The sequence below is a fragment of the Neophocaena asiaeorientalis genome, unplaced genomic scaffold, assembly GCF_003031525.2.
Source record: "Neophocaena asiaeorientalis asiaeorientalis breed wild unplaced genomic scaffold, Neophocaena_asiaeorientalis_V1.1 scaffold218, whole genome shotgun sequence".
NCBI lineage: Eukaryota > Metazoa > Chordata > Mammalia > Artiodactyla > Phocoenidae > Neophocaena > Neophocaena asiaeorientalis.
The window spans coordinates 3,862,801-3,882,503 of record NW_020172818.1 but is presented as its reverse complement, the minus strand read 5'-3'; the positions used below and the strand labels follow the sequence as shown (position 1 = coordinate 3,882,503).

Below are 19,703 nucleotides of genomic sequence, written 5' to 3'. Positions count from 1 at the left end.
GCAAGAAGATGCTGCTTGTCTAGTTTATGCCCCGTTTACAGTAGAAACTAATAATTAATCATTTCACAGGAGATAATTATGATATCCAAAAGACTTCATGAGAAAGTAAAAGGCTAAAACGTAGTACTACATTATCCTCCAACCACTGATTCCTAAGAAATCAGACTACAGGGTGGTCTCAGACCAAACTAGGCTCACCCGTGTCTACCCAAATACAAAACAGATCTGAACTGAACTTTATGAGTCAAAGAGCTTTAAGAAAGAAATGTGAAATGAGCAAAAAAGATGAGAATGTTGTTGGAATTTTTACCTGCAAGTTAAGCTAAATGTTAGACTTCTAACATGAGACTTTAAAATATTCTTCTCATTACCAAAATCAAGTATTTAAATTTCACTGTAAGTCACAAATTCTCAGAACAAATTAAGTTTAAAAAATTGTGTTACAATTGTGCAATTAGTTTAGACATAATTTCATAGCACTAAAACTTACACTGACTGCTTCTCTCTGTAGGTTACAAAATGAACATTTTTCATCCATAGACCAGTCAGTCAGCTCTTCTGGTTCACAGTCTTCAAAAGAGGGAAAAATATTGATTAAATACACTAACTTTATTAAAACAAATAAAATTACCACTCGCCATAGCAATGGCTCATATAAAAAAGCTACCTGCAATAGTAAGGGGAAAAGGCCCCCCCAAAATTAAACTGGTGACATCTACAAAGAAATACGGAGAGTAATTTTACACTATTATCAGACAAAGTAGCAAGAACAATGAGCTGGTTATAAATTAATTTTCCAACAATAGAATTTTAAGTATCATCTAGCCTTCTGAAAGATTCAATTCATCATTGTCTATTAATTTTTATTTTCACTATGAAAGAAGTCAGAACAAACAGGGAGATATGGGGATAAAGGAATAAATTTTGCACATCATGAAAGACAACATAAAACAGAGAAATGGAATAAAGCACCAGAAAAGCCTACAGATTTGAGAATATGGAATGCTATCCAAGAAAAAAGTAGAAATCCACTGCTAAGAAGTCAGATCAGATTTTCATTACGTGCTAAAGGCTTTGTTGCAAGAGTGAGAGCAAAAAGCAAGTAAACAAGTTATATTATTCAATACCAAACATGGATTTTTTTCACAAGAATGTTCCTTATAATCCAACTGTTGTAATATATTAGTGAGTTCGTGGAAAACATTTTCTAATGAAGGAATTTTATGAAGATATAATAACATTGCCATCCTAACTGTACTTGGTATAGACAGTGATTTTTCAAATTTACTCCTTGCAATAGAAATTCCCTCCAATTTCTTTTCCCAAATAAATTCATACACAGAACCTCAAATACATAAACTATTATCATCTGAGGCAGCTACATTGGAACTAATTTGAAAAGCACTGGTATACCACAGTAATTTCTCTTATACTTTTGAAATACATAATGAAATTGAATACATGTTTTCTGCTAAACTACACAGGAAATAAACTCATCCTTCTGGAATGATAATGAATAAATACTACTTAGGTTTAGCCCGTGGGATACTCTTGCATTAATCCAGATATATAGGTCAGAATAGAAGATAATATAATTTGCTGGAATATAAAGAGTATAGTGATAGCTTCCTTTGATTTTGGCAGTGCTCCAGAAATATTCCTTTTATTTATTTAAGCTTGGAAAGAGGAGGGAATGGGAACATAAGATCCAGTATGGAGTAATGGAAAGATGATTGGATTTGAAGTCTCCAAAAATCTGGAATGGAACTTATTATTTGTAGCCTTGCCAAGCCACAAAGGTTTCGTTTTAATTTCCACATCTGTAAAATAAGGATCCCATCACCTAACTTATTTGTGATCAAATTTTAAAAATATGAAAATACTTCATAAACTGCAAAACATCATGCAGAGGTGAATTATTAACGAGGTAGAGTCGCTAGTCATTATTTTTTAAATCCTGTACTATCACACATATATTTAATAAGGTTAGTTTGAAGAAGACAAATTTTAATTGAATATCTGCTTAAGAAAACTGATCACTTTTTGTAAACCACCTGACAAATGAAAAGGTTTACATAACCTATACAGTTAAAAACCCAGAACTGTAGTTATGCAGGTTCATAATTTTCTCCAACCTTTCACCCAGTCAGTACAACAGAAGCATAGATTCACACTCTTGAATATAGGACTGTGCAGTGTCTCTTACAGAGAGCGAGGCACAGCTTTCTGACCAATGAAATGAATATAGAAGAAGTGACAGTATACCATCCTAAGCAGAGGCTTTTAAAGGCATGGCAAATTTCCCCAATTCTCTTGAATTTCCACCAACCAACATCAGAAGAACTTGGCCCGTAAAGCCATTAATCCTTCAGTCTGGAACATGGAGTCATGAGGAGATGTTATCCCCATCCACAGCCTAGATTCCAGTGAATAAGGTCACCCATAAACATGAAACAGATTTTGGAGCTGTTTGTTATGTAGCATTGCTGTAGCAAAAACTTGACTCATATGCTAAGCATAACATAATTTTGATAGATCAAGGAAATCTTACTGCTTTTAAAAATTATGGCCTCATGAATAGGGACTATGAAAGGAATCCAGCATTGGGATTTTTGAAAAATAGCTAGTAGGTCTGGAAAAGGTATTTCTGAAAAATCATTGAAAGGTTTCATAAAGTTTCAGTGATAAATATACTGACTCAAGGGACAACAACTTTGGGTTAATTAAGACAATTACCAGTTGTAAAATAAAATTGGGCATGCTGAGATTATCCTCATTTATTTTAGTTATTTTAGGTGAAGTTCTTCAAGGAAATTCAATTAAAATAAATACATACATAGTTAAACAAATGGCATTGAATAATCAATGATTACATAAATGCCATTAAATGCTACTGGGTTCAGAAATCTATGAATTTACTTAAAAATATTTAGTAATTACTCTGTATATAGCAACTTTTAATTTTCAGTCCAAATAAATGATGATGGTATACTTTTTTTATATATAGGAAAAGCGATTTTGAAAAATCACCTGGAGGCCAGACTTCTCCCTCTGTCCAGGTTGTCCTTTCAGGTCATAAAAATTAAATAAGCACTACAACAAAACACATTCATTTTATCTCTCAAACAAAATTTGACAATGATTCAGATATTCATCTCTAAAATAAGTTGTCTCTCATTTTGAAACTTTAATACATGAAGGTATAAGCTCAAAAAGGGTCAAAATATGTACCTTATACAACTAACCTTATTAATAAAAGGCAATGTCATATATGAAACTGATAGTAAATGAATGATAAAAATCAACCTTTCCACCATATATACATATTCTTGTGGCCAAAGTCTGGCTCCAATCATTCACCTGATTTATCTGGGAAAGATAACAGTCTTTGAAATTAGACAGCCTTGTAGTGAACCACGTCTTTCCACATACTACTGATAGATGTAGCCTTGGACTAGTCACTTTCTCTGAGCTTCAATTTCCTCACTGTACAATGAGGATAATAATAATTCCATCTTAAGGCTGTAGTAAAAATTAAGAACATACGCAAAACACAGAAGTCCAGTAGATGTTACTTTCATTTTCTTTTAACTAATCACACTTCTTTTTAATGTTTTTATTCTCTTCAGTACCCTCAAGCCACAGAAAATAAATTTGGAGTTCCTAAAGATAAAGTTCAATGAAAAGTGAAAAAGGAGAATGCTAAAACTAGATTTTTCATTAAGGTCATGAAAACTGATTATAACTTTGTTAAAAGATACATAACAGTAGGGAATATAATTAAAAAATAATTTTTCATTATGAAACTACATATTAACTATATTGAAAGTACAAAGGAGAAAAGAAAAACTATTCATAATCCCATCATCCAGAGATAACGATTAATAGTTTGCAATATATCCTTCCAGTTTATATTCTATACCTTTTAAAAAATTAGGATCAGCTGATTTTTTAAAGATCAATAAAATGATAAACCTCTAGCCTGGCTAACCAGGAAAAAAAGAGAAAATATCAGAAATGAAAGATGGGCCATCACTACTGATCCTATGAACATTAAAAGAGTAACAAAAGAATATTATGGACAACATTAGTTTCCCACAGATTTGGATAAAATGGACAAATTTCTTGAAAGACACAATCTACCAAATCTCACACACAAAAAAATATGTAACCTCAACAGGCATTTATCAAAGAAATCAAATCAATAATTAATAGCCTTCCAAAACAGAAAGCACCAGCCCAAATGGCTTCTCTATAATCTGTTCCAGAATACAGAAGCAGAGGAAATATTTCCTAACTCATTCTTGACGCCAAAACCTGTCTGAACAGACACCTCACCCAAGACAATATGCAGATAGTAAACAGGCATATGAAAAGGTGCTCAATATTACATGCCATCAGAGAAATGCAAATTACGACAAGATACCGCTACACACCTATTAAAATGGTTAAAGTCCAAAACACTGACAACATGAAATGCTGGTGAGGATGTAGAGCAAAAGGAACCTAAATTCACTGCTGGTGGGAACATAAAATAGTACAGTCACTCTTGAAGATAGTCTGCTTCTTACAAAGCTAAACAGAGTCTCTCCTTTCCAAAGGATCCAGCAATGGTGCTCCTACGTATTTAACCAAATGAGTTGAAAATGTATGTTCACACGAAAACTTGCACACATATGTTTATAGCAGGTTTATTCATAATTGCCAAACCTAGGAAGTGACCAGGTCTTTCAAATAGGTGAACAAACTGTAGTCCAACCATATAAGGCAGTTTTATTGTTTTATTACACTTTGCTTTACTGCACTTTGCAGATATTGCATTTTTTTACAAATTGAAGGTTTGTGGCAACACTGTGCTGAGCAAGTCTATCAATGCCATTTTTCCAACAGCGTTTATTCACTTTGTGTCTCTGTGTCACACATTTTGGTAATTCTCACAACATTTCAAACTTTTTCATTATTATATTTACTATGGTGATCTGTGATCAGTGATCTTTGACATTACTATTATAACTGCTTTGGGGTCCAAAAACTGTGCCGATATAAGTTGTCAAACTTAATGTTCTATGTGTGTTCTTTTTTTTATTGAAGTAGAGTTGATTTACAATGTTGTGTCAATTTCTGTTGTACAGCAAAGTGGTTCAGTTATACATATTTATATTCTTTTTAAGATTCTTTTCCATTATGGTTTATCACAAGATACTGAATATAGTTCCCTGGGCTATACAATAGGACCTTGTTGTTTATCCATTCTATATATAGTGGTTTGCATCTGCTAACCCCAAACTCCCAATCCCTCCCTCCCCCACCCACTCCCTCTTGGCAACCACAAGTCTGTTCCCTATGTCTGTGAGTCTGTTTCTATTTCATAGATAAGTTCACTTGTGTCATATTTTAGATTCCACATATAAGTGATATCATATGGTATTTGCCTTTCCCTTTCTGACTTCACTTAGTATGATAATCTCTGAGTCCATCCATGTTGCTGCAAATAGTATTATTTCATTCTTTTTTATGGTTGAGTAATATTCCATTGTGTATATATACCACATCTTCTTTATCCATTCATCTGTCAATGGACATTTAGGTTGCTTCCATGTCTTGGCTATTGTGAATAGTGCTGGTATGGACATAGGGACGTATGTGCCTTTTTGAATTATAGCTTTGTCTGGATGTATGCCGAGGAGTAGGACTGCAGAATCATATGGCAACTCTACTTTTAGTTTTTAGAGGAACCTCTATACTGTTTTCCACAGTGGCTGCACCAACTTACATTCCCAGCAACAGTATAGGAAGGTTCCCCCTTTTCTCCACACCCTCTCCAGCCATTTGTTAATTGTAGACTTTTAAAGAAAAAAGTCTGACTGGTCTGAGGTGGTACATAATTATAGTTTTGATTTGTATTTCTCTAATAATTAGTGATGCTGAGCATCTTATCATGTGCCTGTTGGCCAACAGTATGTCTTCTTTGGAGAAATATCTATTTAGGTGTTCCACCCAGTTTTCAACTGGGTTTTTTGTTGTTGTTGTTGAGTTATATGTTTGTGTATTGTGGGAATTAAGCCCTGTCGGTCATATCATTTGCGAATATTTTCTCCCTGTCTAAGTCGTCTTTTCATTTTGCTTATGGTTCCCTTTGCTGTACAAAAGCTTTTAAGTTTGATTAGGTCTCATTTGCTTATTTTTGCTTTTATTCCTATCGCCTTGGGAGACTGACCTAAGAAAACACTGGTAGGATTTAAGTCAGAGAATGTTTTGCCTATGTTCTCTTCTAGGAATTTTATGGTGTCATTTCTTATATTTAAGTATTTAAGCCATTTTGAGTTATTTTTGTGTATGGTGTGAGGACGTGTTCTAACTTCATTAATTTGCATGCGGCTGTCTAACGTTCCCAGTACCACTTGCTGACGAGACAGTCTTTTTTCCATTGTATATTCTTTGTGTGTGTGTTCTGACTGCTCCACCAACTGGCCTGTCCCCAACATCTCTCCCTCTTGCTGGGCCTCCCTATTCCCTGAAACACAACAATATTGAAATTAGGCCAATTAATAACCCTACAATGGCCTCTAAGAGTTCAAGTGAAAGGAGTAGCAGCAAGTCTCTCGCTTTAAATCAAAAGCTAGAAATGATTAAGCTTAGTGAGGAAAGCATATCAAAAGCTGAGACAGGCTGAAAGCTAGGCCACTTGTGCCAAACAGTCAAGCTGTGAATGCAAAGGAAAAGTTCTTAAAGGAAATTAAAAGTGAACACATGAATGATAAGAAAGTTTTAGTGGTCCGGATAGCCAGCCACAACATTCCCTTAAGCCACAGCCTAATCCAGAGCAAGGCCCTAATTCTCTTCATTGAAAACTGAGAGAGATGAAGAAGCTGCAGGAGAAAAGTTTGGAGCTAGCAGAGATTGGTTCATGACGTTTAAGGAGGGAACCCATCTCCATAACATAAAAGTGCAAGGTAAAGCAACAGTGCTGATGTAGAAGCTGCAGCAAGTTATCCAGAAGATCTACCTAAGATAATCAATGAAGATGGCCACACTAAACAACAGATTTAAAATTCAGACAAATCAGTCGCATATTGGAAGAAGATGTCATCTGGGACTTTCACAGCTAAAGAGGAGAAGTCAATGACTGGCTTCAGAGCTTCAAAGGACAGACTGACTCTCTTGTTAGGGGCTACTGCAGCTGACAACTTGAAGTTGAAGCCAATGCTCATTTACCATTCCAAAAGTCCTCATTTTCCACATTACCTGTGCTCTATAAATGGGACAACAAAGCCTGGATGACAGCACATCTGTTGACAACATGGTTTACTGAATATTTTAAGCTCACTGTTGAGACCTACTGCTCAGAAAAAAAAATTCCTTTCAAAATGTGAATGTGACTGACTGCTTGTTGATAATGCACCTGATCACCTAAGAGCTCTGATGGAGATGTGCAACAAGATTCATGTTGTTTTCATGCCTGCCAACACAATATCCACTCTGCAGCCCACTGACCAGGAATCATTAAGAAAAACATTTCATAAGGTTATAGTTGCCATACATAGGGATTCCTCTGATGGATCTGGGCAAAGTAAACTGAAAACCTTCTGGAAAGGATTCACCATTCTAGATGCCATGAAGAACATCCATGATTCATGGGAAGAGGTCAAAATACCAACATTAACAGGAGTTTTGAAGCAGCTGATTCCAACCCTCATGGATGACTTTGAAGGGCTCCGGACTTCAGTGGAGGAGGTAACTGCAGATGTGATGGAAATAGCAAGAGAACTGGAATTAGAAGTGGAGCCTGAAAATGTGACTGAATCATTACAAACTCATGATAAAACTTCAAAGGATGAGGAGTTGCTTCTTATGGATGAGCAAAGAAAGTGGTTTCCTGAGATGGAATCTACTCCTGGTAAGATGCTGGGAAGATTGTTGAAATGACAACAAAGGATTTAGAATATCACATAAAATTAGTTGATAAAACAATGGCAGGTTTTGAGAGGACTGACTCCAATTGTGAAAGAAGTTCTACTGTGGGTAATATGCTACCAAATAGCACTGAATGCTACAAATTGTTTGTGAAAGGACGAGTCAATCAGTGTGGCAGACTTCATTGTTGTCTTATTTTAAGAAATCACCACAGCCATCCTAACCTTCAGCAACCAACACCCTGATGAGTCAGCAGCCATAAACATCAATGCAAGACCCTCCACCAGCAAAACAATTACAACTTGCCAAAGGCTCAAGTGATGGTTAGCATTTTTTAGCAATAAAGTCTTTTTAAACTAAGGTACATACATTGTTTTTTAGCATAATGCTATTATTTATTACACACTTAATAGACTACGGTAGAGTGTAAACATAACTGTAGAAACAAAAAAATTTATATGCACTGGGAAACCAAAAATTCATGTGACTCACTCTATTGCGTTATTCTCTTTATTGCAGTGGTCTGGAACTGAACCTGCAATACCTCTGAGGTATGCCTGTACACTTGGATAAGTCTCTGTACACATTGAGGAAAGCTAATATAACTTATATAACTAACTATAAAATAGTATTAGATTCTCTGGTTTTAATATAAATAAGCATCAATTCATATTAGAAAGCTACCCATTTTTTAGTTAATACTAGGGTATGGGTTCCTAGTAGGAAGAGATACTACCTATTCATTTTTCTTTCCTCATTGCTCATCACAGTTCCTAACACAAAATAAGCATTCAAAATATGTCATCCAATAAATCTTATTAAAAAGTAGTTTTGTTTGCTCCATCATCATAGTGTTAACAGTTGGGGAAAAAAAGGATATTAAGCCAAAAATATTAAATGTTGGTCAGTGGTATAAGTCAGGGATTAGCAAACCTTTACTATAATATAAACAGCCAGAGAGCAAATATTTTAGGTTTTGCAGGATATATGGTCTCTGTCACAACCATTCAACTCTACTGTTGAAGGACAAAAGTAGCCATAGACAATATGTCAACAAATAAGAGGGGCTGTTTCCAATAAAACTGTACTAATCGGGCATTAAATATGGACTTCATATAGTTTTCACAAGCCACAAAATATTAAATCTTCTTTTGATTTTTTTCAACTATTTAAAAACATAAAAACCATTCTTAGTTCATAGGCCATTCAAAAACAGTCAGTGAGCTGGATTTGGCCACAATGCGATCGCTTGCATACCTCTGATATAATTTCTCTTTGAAATGTGGACAGAGCTAGGGAAAAACCAATAAGGGTCTATCAGCCACTTTACGCCTGCCTACTGTACTCTTTGCATATTTTGTAAATATCCATAGTCAGGGCAAGTAAATCAGACAATCCTACAAATGAAAGAAACTGGTTCCCCAATAAGACATGAGAAAGGATTGACTAAAGCAGAAAACAAGAGTGAATTTCTGCTTAAAAGTCATGTGATAGCAGGAAAAGTGAATTCTGGGTTGGTAGAAGAGAGGCATAGAGTATGGGGAACTTTTCAAGGAGTACATAAAAATTGATGACATTCAAAGTTTCTTTGGAGACTTTACTCCAAAAAGAAATAATAGTTATGTTTTCCTCAAAAGGACAAAAAGTCCTAAGAACAGATCAAAGAAGACAGAAAGCTTTTGTTTCCAACAAATTAAAAATTAGCAACACTCAAAAGCTTTCAAAACCATTCAATCTGGAGGTGACTCTGAATAGATTTCAAGAATTAAAATATAAACTTCTCAAAACACTAATACAGATGATAAAAAGCCTTAAAATTAAAAATACACTGTATGCCAAAGTTGACTTTCAAAGTAGCACTATGAAGTTTAGAGTACATTTTTCCACAGAAACAGCAGCAGATTGGCAATGCAGTATTTTAACTTAAATGTGTTATAAAATAAAAATACTATGCATTTAATTTTATAATAAAAATAATTTAGAGTAATATACAAGGATCCCTTGGCTAGCCAATTCATCTAGTTCCTGAGTTTTGGAAAGTGAGTAACAAGGGTTCAGATTTCCAATGATTTATCTAAAAACATACACTCACCTATGTGATTCTTGCATACAGATTTGTATAATGAGAAATATCTACACTTGGTAGTCCTAACATCTAAATATTAAACCATTTTAAACAGTGATAACAAAGAAAGCACACTCATTTAAGAAGAGGATAAGAAAAAAGCTGGAGATGTCTATAATGGATAGCTTCTACATGCCTTTTCAAAGGCTCTACACTTTGATAGCTCTGTTGTAACCTTCCTTCAAAATGTATGGCTGTCTTTATCTTTGCACAGATACAGATTTATTACTACAATTAATATTATCCCTCTTAAGCCTGAAACTTTGATTAGAAACCTTTTTTTTTAATTCAAAAGAGCAAAGAAAAGGAGGAAGAATTTACCTAAGAAACCTGGAGAAAAGTTAGAACGTCTGGGGTGAAAAAGGGCAACATCAGTATGTGCCTATGTGTGAGAAGAAGATCGAGTTCCAAAGCTTAGCTAATTTTGTAAATCCTCCCACCAAAAAAAGCACAGAAGAGGATATAAGGTACAAGATCTATCAGAATTAAAAGAATAAATGGAATGAGGTATAAGCAACAGGGTATTAAATTAATTAAATTAATTACCATAGATCTACAATGTAATACTGTGCTGTCATTAAGAATGATGATCCAGAACTTTATATACCCAAATGATACACTAGTGAACAAAATCAGTAGGCACAAAAAACTATATACGCTGTATATACAGTATGTACTACTTTAATAAAAGAATAAATACATCTAAACATATATTTTAAATTTATATAAAAATGGTGAAGGTTATCTGTGGGTCATGGAACTAGGAGTAATTTTTTTCTTTCTGATTTATTTGTATTCTCTAATTTCCAAAAATGAACATGTGTTACTTGTATGCTAAGGAAATACTAGTCTAAATATAAAATACAAGAATTTATTTCATTAGCACATTCTGCCCTTTATGTAATAAACTAATTTCCGAAGACATAAATATATACACACATAACTATATAAATAAATAAATGACAGTGAGGGAAGCAAGACGCTTAGAGTTACAAGTTGCAACTTGGGTTATCAGAAGGCAATTAAGTATAATGCTGACTTCTGATCTGAATGAGGACAGCAGGTTTAAAAAGAAAGGTTGAAGAAATATCAAGCACAGGTTAAATTCTTGTTTCTTCGGATTTTTCCTTTCTTCATTTACATGCTCAGAAAAATAGGTGAAACTACAATTAGTAGTGTTTATAAATATATCAGGTAAAAATATTTAATGCAGTGTTAAACTATGATAAAACGAGAAATGAGTACAGTTAAGAAATAAAAGAGAAAGCTCTTAGTCATAAGAATGATAATACACTAGAATAAGGCACGTTTTGGAGTCTCCATCCTAAAAGTCATGTTCTGCATGGATATCATTCATCTGACTGAACGTGGGTGGTTGGCACAAATGATCTTTCATAGATACCAGCTCTATGGTTCATAACTCAATTATCCTGCTCAACATTAATTTAAAAAAAAAAGAATAAGTAGAAAACTTTTGATTGCCTCAACTCAAAAGATATATTTATACAAGATACCTTGGGTCTTTGTAGAATGGAAAGTACCAGAGAAGAAAAGAAGCTAAAAGAGTTATTAGCATATAAAACTGAACAGGTACGAGATTCAGAAATAATTGTACCAAAATCAAAGTAGAAAATCTATACTAGCACTGCCCATTTTGTGAATGAGCTGTACTATACAATTTCAAATGTCTACAAAAATGTTCTCTCCTAGCGCTCTACATTTCCAAGCAAGTAATAAAAAAACTAAACTATATTATAGCAATTATAGCATAGATCAAAATCTTCCACCAGGATTTATGCTAGAGTGTTTGGAAGAGGAGGCTATAAGAAATAACAAATAGTATTAAAACTCTGAACACACATAGCGGCATATCTCAGAATGACAATCTGAGTTCCAGGCTGCCTATATCATAAGCAACAGGAGATATTTATTTAACTGAACCTTTTTAAGTCCTCTTTAAGAATAAGTCAGGGCACATAATGTTTAAAATAACAAAAATTAAATTTTACCATTAAGCCAAAAACAAGCTTTGTTTTCTACTTTGATCAATGTACTAAAAGTTTTTTGAAGATTATATAATAATGTAATAATAGAAATTTTGTTTTAAATTTTGTAATTATCATTATTACATTATGTAATAGAAATAATATTTAGATCATTTTATTTACTTATTTAAAAATATTTTCTCATTAAATGAGATCACAAATTCATTTTAATACAAAGTTAGTATAGAACAACCATTTTTCATTTGTAAAATGGACAGAAGATTAAAATTTTTAAATAAAATTTAAAGAAACATTACCTTCAAATAAACTGAGGTCTCTTCGTAGCCGTGGTCCATAAAGCCCTTCTAAAATACTCTCAAAACCTGTGTTATTAAAGACAGAAAAGTATATTAACTACTAAAAAAGCTTAATTTTACAATAATCAAAAACCATAAATTCTATATGAATCAGATAATTATAAATTTAACATACTATGAGGTGTCATTTTTTCCTTTAGATGAATTAAGTTGAACTAGGCAATATATACAACACAGCAAGAAGTCACACGATGACTACCAGGAATTACATGATTGTAAAAAAAAATGTAAAATTCAAATGTAAATATTCACTTCTAAAACAAGTAAACACCTTTGTCATTTAGAAATAGTCCCAGGTTAAAATAATGAGCAGATTTGTTTTTTTGTTTTGTTTTGTTTTGCTTTTTTTGCAGTACGCGGGCCTCTCACTGTTGTGGCCTCTCCCATTGTGGAGCACAAGCTCTGGATGCGCAGGCTCAGTGGCCATGGCTCATGGGCTTAGCCGCTCCGCGGCATGTGGGATCTTCCCAGACCGGGGCATGAACCCGTGTCCCCTGCATCGGCAGGCAGACTCTCAACCACTGCGCCACCAGGGAAGCCCAGCAGATTTGTTTTGCAATGATTTGTAGAGATGAAAAGAACAATTAGAAGAGACGTGTATTACAATCCTGTTTATACTGGTTACAAAAAATGTTAACTTTAAAAAAAGTAGCATCTTTAACCTCAATTTTAAAAACGAGTAAATAAGTGTCAATGGGGAGAAATTTTTGCTGTGAAAAGTATGATACATAAAATTTAAACCTACTTGTAAAAATTAAAACACAACAATTTTGCCTTGTTTTAAGGAAAAAAAATACTGAAAATCTTATTAAGTTAACAAAACTCTAGTTCATGAACTCAGAGTATTCTACTTTGTGGATAAACTAATATTAAGATTTTACAATTTTCTTTTTGAAGTTTGCATCATATTCAGTATTAAGCAAGTTACTGATAAACTACAAGGCATCCTGGAAAATGACCAGGATGGCAAAATAAATGGAAAACCAAGAAAAGGAACTAATTTAGGGATGCTTAAATTATGAGGGAAAAATACGAAAGGAAGCATGATAGACCTGAAAAATTAAAGACAGATTTTCTCAGTAGTATTTCTAAACTGTAAAACACGAGAAATACTTCTGTAGAAATGTTTTATAAATCATAAACTGCTTTTCAAAACGTTTAAAAACCTCTATACTCAAGATGCATGTTAAAATCAATGGTGTGGGCTTCCCTGGTGGCGCAGTGGTTGAGAGTCCGCCTGCCGATGCAGGGGACACGGGTTCGTGCCCCGGTCCGGGAAGATCCCACAGGCCGCGGAGCGGCTGGGCCCATGAGCCATGGCCGCTGAGGCTGTGCGTCCGGAGCCTGTGCTCCGCAACGGGAGAGGCCACAACAGTGAGAGGCCCACATACCACAAAAAAAAAAAAAAATCAATGGTGTGTCAGTCGAAAAGTGACTTTTTTTATTTAGTAGAACATGAAGAAATGATGCATCTTACAACTGATGATGTCCTAAATTTGACAAAGTAAAGGTAGCTCTCATGGTACTTGGTAAATATGTACTTAAAAAAATCTCTGTGAAATGATTCAGTACTAGTTCCCATGAGTGGAAATTTCAGGCAGAAAAGTGAATGAACTCCCACCAGAGGATGCTTTCAAGAATGCTACAGAAAAGACTTACTATTAGATAAAGACTCAGACTGAACAAGCCCCAAATCTCTATTACCAAGATATTCTATTTTGATGTGATCAATTTACTCCAAATATAATATTGCAAACAACTATTTTAGGATGTTATTCTGTGGTATTTTGGACAAAATGTATAGCGCCCCCCACCCCGGGGTAAGCATACTGAATTTAAACAGTGTATATTTCCTAGATTTAAGCCTGAAAAGAAAGCAAACAGGGACTTACATTTTTCTACTGGGTTCCTCAACTGTTCACTAGATAAGACCAAGGTCTTACATACAGCCTGTTAAGATTTATTCATATTGCATAGTGTTGGTGCTATTGTAAATGATATCCTTAGTTAAAAGTTTTATTTCTTGTAGGCTTATAGAAACACAATTGATGTTTGTATATTGACTTTGTTATCTAACAACATCGTTAAACTTTGTAATTATAATTTATCTGGAAATGTTCTACATATACAAATATATCATCTATAGATAATGGTAGTTTTGTTCCTTTCTAATCCTTATTGCTTTCTTTTTTCTTGCTCTTGCCTTATTGGCTTAGCTAGGGGACCTCAATTATGATGTTGAAAATTGGTGGTCAGAGTGAGCATCCTTGACACATCCAATCTAAATGGGAACACATTCCAAGTTTCATCATTAAATATGTTTGCTGTATTCTTTAAGAGAAATACTGTTTATCACATTAAGGAAGTTCATTCTATGTCTAGCTTGCTAGGGGTGTTTCCCTGCCATGCAAAGATATTGAATTTTACCAAATCAATCAGTTTATTTATATTTGATTTACAATATTGCATTTCAGGTGTACAACACAGTAATTCAATATTTTTATAGACTATACTCCATACAAAGCTATTATAAAATATTGACTATATTTCCTGTGCTGTAGATTACAACCTTGTAGCTTATTTCATACCTAGTAGTTTGTACCTCTCAATCCCTTTCACACATTTTGCTCATCCTCCCACCCGTCTTCCCTCTGGTAACTACTAGTTTGTTCTCTGTAAGTCTGTTTCTGTTTTGTTGTATTCATTTATTTTATTTTTTAGATTTTATTTATAAGTGAAAACATACAGTATTTGTCTTTCTCTGTCTGACTTACTTCACAAAGCATAATATCTTCCAGGTCCATCCACATTGTCACAAATGGCAGCATTTCTTTCTTTTTTTTTTAAGGCTGAGTACCAAATTTATTTTGAATTTATTGAAATAACTATGTCATTTTTCTTTCTTAAATCTCTGAATATAGTGATACAGTGAATTACATTGAATATTAAACCAAACCTCTTCCATTCCTGGGAAAACCCAACATTATCATGAGACATATTTGCTGGGTTCCTTATCTTGATTAGTCCTTTCAAATTTCGGCATCTATGTTCACTAATGAGACTGGTCTGTAAATTTCCTTTGTACTTGATCAAGTTTTTATATCAACGTTATGCTACCCTCATAAAATGAGTGGCAATGTCCTTTCTTTTTCTATTCTCTGGGAAAATATTAGGAAATGTAGGATGCCTTGCTTGAACATTTTAAAAGAACATGCCAGGGATGCCAAATGGAAATAAAGTCTTTCTGAAGTGCCTATTACTGATCAAATTTATTTAACTGTTAAAGGATTATTCATGTACTCTATTTCTTATGTTAGTCATAGTTTTCTGGGAACTTGCCCATTTCAACTATATCTTCTAATTTATTTGCATAAAACATTTCCTTGTATGTTTTTATCTATCTAATGTCAACAATATCAGCAGTCATGTCCTTTTTGCTTTTCATTCCATACTTCAGTTATTTATGATTTCTCTTTTTTCTCAGTCGAGCCATTAAAAGTTTCTCTCCCTCTCTTTTTTTTTTAGATTTAAAAAGAATTCTTTTTTTGATTCCTTGATCTTCTCTATTGTATGTCTGTTTTCTTATCCATTAATTCCTGTCCCTGCTTTTATTTCTTCCTGCCCTCTATTTTATTCTGCGCTTATGTTTTCTTCCTGAAATGGAAGAGCTCATTAACTTTCAGCCTTTCTTCTTTTCTAATATATGCATTTAAAGTTATTGATTTCTATCTAACAAGCTGCATTCCAGTCATATTTTCTCATCATTCCGTCGAAATATTCCCTAATTTTCATTATGTCTTCTTTTCTGGTTCACAGTTTTTAGAAGTGTATTTCTTAATTTCCAAATATGTATGGATAGTCTATCCTTTTAATAGATTTCTAACTTAATTACACTGTAGTAAAAGAAAGTACCCAACATGATTTCAATCTTGAAATTTTCTGAGACTGTCTTTATGGTCAATATACACAATTTTTGAAAATTCTCTGCATATGCTTGAAAAACTTATGGAGTGGGAGAAAATATTTGCAAATGATGAGACCAACAAGGGCTTAATTTCCAAAATATAAAAACAGCTCAGGGCTTCCCTGGTGGTGCACTGGTTAAGAATCCACCTGCCGGGCTTCCCTAGTGGCGCAGTGGTTGAGAGTCCGCCTGCCGATGCAGGGGACACGGGTTCGTGCCCCGGTCCGGGAAGATCCCACATGCCGTGGAACAACTAAGCCCGTGCACCACAACTACTAAGCCTGCGCTCTAGAGCCTGAGAGCCACAACTACTGAGCCTGTGTGCCACAACTACTGAAGCCCACGTGCCTAGAGCCCGTGCTCCACAACAAGAGAAGCCACCGCAATGAGAAGCCCACGCACCTCAACGAAGAGTAGCCCCCACTCGCTGCAACTACAGAAAGCTCACGCGCAGCAACGAAGACCCAATACAACGATAAATAAATAGATAGATAGATAGACTCAACTCAAGGGCTACTTAAATACAGCTCAGCTCAATTACAAAAAAACAAACAACCCAATCAAAAACTGGGCAGAAGAACTAAATAGACATTTCTCCAATGAAGATATGCAGATGGCCAACAGGCGTATGAAAAGATGCTCAACATCACAAATTATTAGAGAACTGCAAGTCAAAACTACCCTGAGGTATCACCTCAAACCAGTCAGAATGGCCATTACCAAAAAGTCTACAAATAAATGCTGGAGAGAGTGTGAAGAATAGAAAATCTTCCTACACTGCTGGTGGGAATGTAAGCTCGTACAACCACTACGGAAAACAGTATGGAGATTCCTTAAAAAACTAAACATAGAGCTACCATATGATCAGCAATCCCACTCCTGGGCATATATCCAGAAAAGATGATAACTGTAATTCGAAAAGATACATGCACCACTATGTTTATTGCAGCACTATTCACAATAGCCAAGACATGGAAGCAACCTAAGTATCCATTAACAGATGAATGGATAAAGAAGATGCATATATATGCAGTGGAATGTCACTCAGCCATAAAAAGAATGAAATATTGCCATTTGCAGCACATGGATGGATCTAGAGTTATCATACTAAGTCAACTAAGTCATACAAGAGAAAGACAAATATCCTATGATATCACTCATATACAGAACCTAAAACATAATACAAATGAACTATTTACAAAACAGAAACAGATTCACAAACGTAGGAAACAAATTTATGGTTACCAAAGGGGAAAGGAGGGGAGGGATAAATTTGGAGTTTGGGATTAGCAGATACTATATATATTAATAGTTTAAATTATGTATTATTTAACTACTATATATTAAATAGATAAACAACAAGGTCCTACTGTATAGCACAAGGAACTATATTCAATATCTTGTAATAAACTATAATGGAAAAGAATATGAAAAACAACATATATGTATAACTGAATCATTTTGCTATACACCAGAAACTAATACAATGTTGTAAATTAACTATACTTCAATTCAAAAAATGTTATTGTATCGTTTTACATTCTCACCAGCCATGTACAAATGTTACATTATGGCTTCTCAACTCCAACATCACTTGGTATGGTCAATTGTGTGTTTTTCTTTTGTTTACTTTTTTTTTCTTTTCAACCATTCAAATGACTTAAAACCTTCCTAATGTCATGATATCTCATTGTGATTTTAATTTGCATTTCTCTAAAGACTAGTGATGTTGATCATCTTTTCACATGCTTACTGCCATTCATATGTCTCTATTAAAATATTCTGCAAAAATTTTAATTGGGTTGTTTCACCTCTTATAATTGAGTAGTTAAGAGCATTTTTGTTTGTTTTTAAATATATTCTGGATACTATCCTTTTGTCTGATATATATGTTGTCGCTGTTTCCTCCCAGCTTATGGCCTTCCTTTCTGTTTTCTTAATGGTGTCTTCCAAGGAATAAAAGTTAATTTTGATGAAGATCAATTCATCCATTTTTTTCCTTTACGGTTGTTGTTTTTGTGCTCTAAGAAATTTTCTCTACACCGAGGCTGCAAAGCTCTTCTCTGAAAACTTACAGAAATTTTAAGTTTTACATTTAGGGCTATGGTCCATTTTGATTATTTTTTGTGAATGCTGTGATAGAGCTGATGTTTTCTATATTGATATCTATTTGACCCAGCACCATTTGTTGAACCATTTCTTTCCTTTTTACATTCTCCATTTTCCTCTTCATTATGTTCACACTATCCTTTTAATCCTTGAGTATACTTAGGAAATTTTAATAGTTTTCACATCCTTATCTGTTAATTCTATTATCTGTTAATTCTGGTTCTAATTCTATTGACTGATATTTTTCCTGATTATGAGCTAAATTTTCCTGCTTTTTTGCATGTCAAGTAATTTTATTCGGATGCCAGACATTATGAATTTTTATATTGTGAGTCCTTTTTTTTTTTCCCCTTGAAGAGTGTCACATTTGATTCATTCAGGAAGTTAACTTACTTGAAGATCATTTTGAGGCTTTGAAAAAGGCTTTAAGGAAAGAAGCAGAAAAGCCTTTCCACTACTACCTTTAGTTTTCTTGGATCTCCACTGAATACCTCTTGTATTCCATGACTGTACTTATTCTGGTTGGTGGGAACCTAAATGGTTCCCAGCCCTGTGTAAGTTCTGAAAATTGTTGAAATTATAGCTCACTGGCACTTGTCCTTTCCTAAAGGTGTTATTTATCAGGCCTTGTAGAATGTCATCCTACATATGCATGAAGTGGTTTTCAGCCAAAGATTCAAGGGTACCCTATGCTGGTTTCTTGAGCTCTTTCTCCATGTAGCTCTCTCCTTTCCAGCCACTGGAAAGTTCCAGCCACTCATACACCACCCTAAAGGCTGACCTTTGTCTTCTCCAGTCAGCGAGACCACTTTTTGGGCCAATCCTGCCTATGCTACAGTCTGGAAACTACCTCCGGGCAAAAAGCTGGAGTGATCATTAGTTTCCTTTTCCTCAGGGACCACAGTTCTGCGTTGCCTGTTTTCCAATGTCTGAAACAAATTTCTTTTAAATATACAGTCCAGTTTCCTAGCTGCCTATAGTGGAGGATAAGTCCAAACCCTCTTACTTCCTCATGGTCAGAGGTGGAAGTTCATTCTCTGACTTGCTGATTTCAGTAATTTTAGTTAAACAAGTTTTATAATGTTCTTTTTCAAATATGTAACATCTTATTTACAGTTCCCCATTTCTTGCAGATATTTAGGTCTGTTATTTCTTTAAATATGGTAAGCACAGTGATTTAAAAAATTAGTATCTGACCATATAGTGTGTATATATGTGTGTGTGTGTGT

General features: G+C 34.4%; 1 protein-coding gene across 2 annotated transcripts in view; it reads right to left on the bottom strand.

Moving 5' to 3' along the window:
• The window catches only part of LCORL (ligand dependent nuclear receptor corepressor like), a 160,133-nt gene that overhangs the window by 104,394 nt on the left and 36,036 nt on the right, over window positions 1-19,703 (bottom strand). For both annotated transcript variants that reach the window (XM_024741764.1, XM_024741765.1), the window contains exons 2-3: window positions 12,342-12,407; window positions 491-570 (exon numbers count right to left, since the gene is read on the bottom strand). In XM_024741764.1, coding sequence (XP_024597532.1) covers window positions 491-570; window positions 12,342-12,407 — 146 coding nt within the window. The remainder of the gene's footprint in view (window positions 1-490; window positions 571-12,341; window positions 12,408-19,703) is intronic.